This window comes from Daphnia pulicaria, chromosome 1, assembly GCF_021234035.1.
Source record: "Daphnia pulicaria isolate SC F1-1A chromosome 1, SC_F0-13Bv2, whole genome shotgun sequence".
In the NCBI taxonomy this organism is placed as follows: Eukaryota; Metazoa; Arthropoda; class Branchiopoda; order Diplostraca; family Daphniidae; genus Daphnia; species Daphnia pulicaria.
In genome coordinates this window covers 36,903,424-36,908,193 of record NC_060913.1, presented here as the reverse complement: position 1 = coordinate 36,908,193, position 4,770 = coordinate 36,903,424, and the positions used below count along the sequence as shown (strand labels likewise).

The 4,770-nt window shown below is 37.6% G+C and overlaps 1 protein-coding gene across 1 annotated transcript; it reads right to left on the bottom strand.

Annotated features, from left to right (window-relative positions):
- Window positions 1–2,426: 2,426 nt before the first annotated feature.
- On the bottom strand, window positions 2,427–3,172 carry LOC124323722. The gene is made up of 3 exons (XM_046784343.1): window positions 2,980–3,172; window positions 2,816–2,911; window positions 2,427–2,713 (listed from the first exon to the last, which is right to left on the bottom strand). The coding sequence occupies exons 1-3, from the start codon at window positions 3,170–3,172 to the stop codon at window positions 2,427–2,429; spliced, it is 576 nt and encodes a 191-aa protein (XP_046640299.1).
- Window positions 3,173–4,770: the final 1,598 nt, after the last annotated feature.

The window sequence follows — 4,770 nt, the reverse complement described above, 5'->3', positions numbered from 1 at the left end:
GAATAAGGTCAGCGTCACGATGAATCAGCCCGGCCGATGTACCATTTAAGGCATTATCGACACCGAAGGGAACAAATTTGCCACCATTAATCGGGACAGCAGCAGGTAATTTCTTTGTAAATGGCTCATTACTGGAATCGGGCCAATCATTTCCGTCAATTTTCATCAAATCTTTTCCCGTACTAGGTAGTAACGGATAGTTTGGGGTGGATTCATAGAGCTTTAACAACGTCAGCATATATGTGAGATGATTTTGTTTTATTAGTATATGCTGCAAAATGACGTAGTAACTTAATTAAAGACATGGAATTACGCGTTTCATCCTCATCCTCTATAAAACAGAAATGTAAAAAAATATTTTCTTTTTTATCATATCTTAATTATTTTTCTATACCCATAAGATCATCCTGGATATTACATTCAATAATATCCGAGCTCTGAAAATCAAATATTTAGTGAATTACTGTGAGATTATTCTAGCAGACACTTTCTAAACAATATGTACCTGATCATATTCTGCTGTTTGGGTTTGACTGATAATGGCAGGCTTTAAACTAAATTTTGATATCAAATCAGGTGCATTTTCTACATACGTCCAAATATCATTGGGTACTCCATCCTGCACCAAACCTTAACTATTTTTGCAGCTTTATATCGTAATTTGGATACGTGTCATGGTTGTAGTTCATCAAGACTGTGTTTTCTTGTTCGATGTCTAAAATAGCCAGTGTAAGTCAGAACATTTTCTACGTCCCAATGTGGTGAGCAGTGAGCACGACCGTGATGGCAATTTGACTGAACTTCTCTACATGATTCCCGAAAACTGGCTCGACACGGACTGGAAACATTTCGTTTATCCGGCTCCTCATTTCCATGTCAATGGTTTTTACCCTTGGGATTGGAATTTGATCAATTTCAAAAAAAGGCGTTTTCCCGAGATGACGTTCGTTGAATATGAAATCATGGACATCATCACGGAATGTGGCAGTGGTAAGTTAATTATTAAGAAGTTTATAGGACGCCATTTTGTTACAATTGCTTTTGGATATATTATTTCAGTTACTTTTGAAGCTGCCACCGAAGAAATAAGAAAAATTAAAGATGGTTTAGGTATGAGCCGAAACCTTGGACATGACAATCAGGCTGCATCAAATATGTTTAATTGGTCTACCCAGCAACTGAGTAAGTCTTCATCCCCTGTTAGGATCCATAAGTTAAGTTTTCATTCCAACCTTTTTTTGTATATAGATTCGCCTGCTGGTTCGCTTAGGTCCTTAGACGCTGGAAATTTAGGAGAAAACACTAGCTTCGCTGCTAGTACTCCTCTAAGCAATTTATCACCAGGTTAAGAAAAACAGGCAGCTTATGAAGTGTTAAAGCCAGATCGCAGTCGACACTAAACCTAAACGTAGCCAGTTCGAGCAAAGAAATCAACCACCGTAGCTGGTATTTTTATTAATAATCTATGTATCATATATATTCTGACTCAGAAAAAGAAGAGTGTCTTCAAGATAATTCTGTCAATTCAGTGGAATTTTTTGAAGAGAGTAAAAGAGTTGGAGTCAGAAATGATGTTCTGAGTAAAAAAAATTACGCAATGAATCAGGAGATAAGAGATCTTACAGAACAATTAGTCAGTGCTAAAAGACTGAAGATTTCTTCTGTAACTATCCTGTTGTGTATATTTCAATTTTTCATTAATTTCAATGACAACTACAACCTTTAGGTTCCTCTGATACAAGGATCCAGCATATTAATTGGAAAGTCGGATCTCAATGTGTTGGCTGTTGCAAATGCTTAAAAAAAATTTGAACCTTATGATAAATATTTTATTGGAAGCCATTTATTCCAGAACTTACTTGGAAAATAGGTCATTGTCTGGCAGAAGCTCAAATTTATCGAAGAAAATATCAAACTCAGAGCACATCAAGAGTGGTCTTCCTGAAAATGAATTGGAGGATATCAGCTGTAATTTTAACATAAAATTTATTTTGAAAGGAAGTCTAATTTATGTAATAGTGTTTATTAAAGAATCCTGGAAGGAGATGCACGATGAAGTTCTCCCGGACAAAAAAAAACTGCCTCATTAGAAGTGCAATAAGATGTAAATTAAGCACTGAATGTCGCGCATTGAAAAAAGGACGATAAGGAGTGTATTACAAGCAATTAACTCAATTCTAAACTTTTAAACGGAACAGAATAAATAAAACAGAATAAAAAACAGAACACTTGTATTTTTGATTAAAATGTGACCAACAACATTAGACACACACGGACACCCCCAACCGATAGTCTGCAATGACACATTTTCAATTGGAAGGTTTAGAGTTCAATTCTAGATTGTGAAATTTTAGCAGGCACGGCAGAAAGCACGGCAGCTGTCAGCTGCTCAAAAAAGCTTTTAGATAAGCTAGTAAGCATACTAATTAGTTAGGGGGCAAATGTATAATAGTGGTACCAGTAGGAGGATTACTGACTTTCTGCAATGGAACAATGGAAGGAGTTGGGAGATTAGTAACACTTGGTCCAATTGGAGCAATAAGCAGTGGGGAGACATTAGAAGCTGTAACAACAAGGGCATTCTTCTTCTTTGCCACTGGTTTAACTGCCGGGAGATTAGTAACTCTTCGTGCAATTGGAGCAAGAGTCAATGGGGAGACAACGTACGCGGTATCAACAGGGGCATTCTTCTCCGTTGCAACTGGTGTAACTGCTGATAGATTAGTAACACTTCGTGTAATTGGAGCAAGAGGCAATGGGGAGACATTAGACGCTGTATCAACAGGGACATTCTTCGGTGCAACTGGTGTAACTTCTTCGTCGTCATCACTATTCGTAACTTCACTGTCAAATTCTTCAGGAATCTTATCGCTGAGATGTTCTCCTCTAAAGGTTGGCATTTCTTGCAGAGCTAAATATAAATTTAGTAAACAAACAGTTTTTGGGGCGCTACAAACAGAAAAAAAACTTGAAACTCACCATTATCTAGAACAGCTTCATCCTGGGCCAGTGTTTGTTCTTCAATAGGTTCATCACCTTCATGAACATAAAGAGAATTTTTGTCAGCAACTGGAGGAGGAAGTTTTCTGTCGAAAATTGCTAGTTCCTTGTGAAAAACCTTACATACCAGTTTGAACACTGGTGTCTTTTTCAATTTTCTTCCGATCTTCATACATACCTTGATTCTCATTGATGACTGCCACTGATCTCATGTGCACTTTCCACTGCTTCTCGATGTGACAATTTCAAATCGGTGGTGGGGAATTTTTGTTAATCCGCATCCGATTGCAGAACTTTTTTAAACTCTTAACTCTGCAAGATTTTAAATTATTTGAAGACGCGTTACGTACAATCTACTAGCAAGTTTAACTTACCAACTGTATCGTCTCCTTGTCCTTTCAAAGCTTCACGTAGTTTTGCAGTACAGCTTTCAAAACTGTCGACTTTTCCCTGGAAAGACAGGAGACGAAGTCCTTGCAACTCTTTACAATAAAATTAATTAGTAAAACTAATTTAATTTCTTGATAACAATGGTAAATTACTTGTTCTCTGCTTCTTCTTCATCATAAAAACAATGGCCATAAGAATGGGGATTTGGGAAAGATGTCCTTTTTTGATTCCTAAAAATAAGAATATAATTAGAAATGATTTATAGGGGTCGTAAATAAAGACTCTCTAGTCCTGTTATAGAAAGTTTATAAATTAGCAAATAACGATTCAGAATGGGGACAGTCAAATGTTCCAGCATAATTTTATCTAGGCAAATGATCGATGATTTAGAACGGGGACAGTTAAATCCTCTAGCATTATCGGCCAGGTTTGAACTGTAAGATCACATGTTGGGAAATTACTAGTACGCTACTGACTCAGCTACTGTTCCCTTACATACAAATGTATCACACTAGCAATGAATCACTAGAAGAATCACTTGGAACATTTGTTAGTCTCACATTAACGGTTTCGACAATTCTAGCTTAATTTAATTACTCTGATATATTTGATTGGCACAAGGAACAGTAGCTCAGTCAGTAGCGAAATGAGCTAGTAAAGTCTCTACCTATGATCCTGTAGTTCAAAGCCGATGACATTGCGAAAATAAAGTTTAAATTTTGTTTCCTTACAACTAACTGGTGAGTGGTGGTGGTGATGGTGAGTGGTGGGAATGAATATTAGGCGAGGGGAGGTGGGTGATGAGGTAGAAAGGAAGAGTTAGAGTTAGGGTGACTATTCGGTACTCGCGCCCTTTTTCCCCGATACAACGACTTAAGTACCCAAATAGCTCTTTTAGTAGATTTGCACAAGCCAGTACCCTTTTTTTCAGTAGCAAAACGCCACTGTGTGTACACGTGTGAAAGAAATGATGTGCTGTTGCTTGTCTCTCTCTGTTACATAATGTGTCATTGGTGAAGGTAAGACACACTGACTGAGACTAATGATTTGGTGTACGTTAAAGGAATGCTTGTTGTCTAGTCCTGTTACAGAATGTTGTTAAATCAGCAAATAATGACTCAGGATGAGGACGGCTAAATCCTCCAGCATGATTTGCAGAGTAAGATCTTCTTTTAACTAACAGACAGCCAAATCATATAGCTGAAACAAAAAACAAACGATTTCGGCGACTGGTTGGATGAGAAGCACGCGCCTTCTGCTATTTTATCGCTAAGCGCCGCCGGACTGCTGTTACAGACGGGAATCTACGAGAAAAAAATTAGGTTAAATATTTCGCACTAGAATATGCTCTACTCTACTAAGAGCGCAGGGTGCTAATGA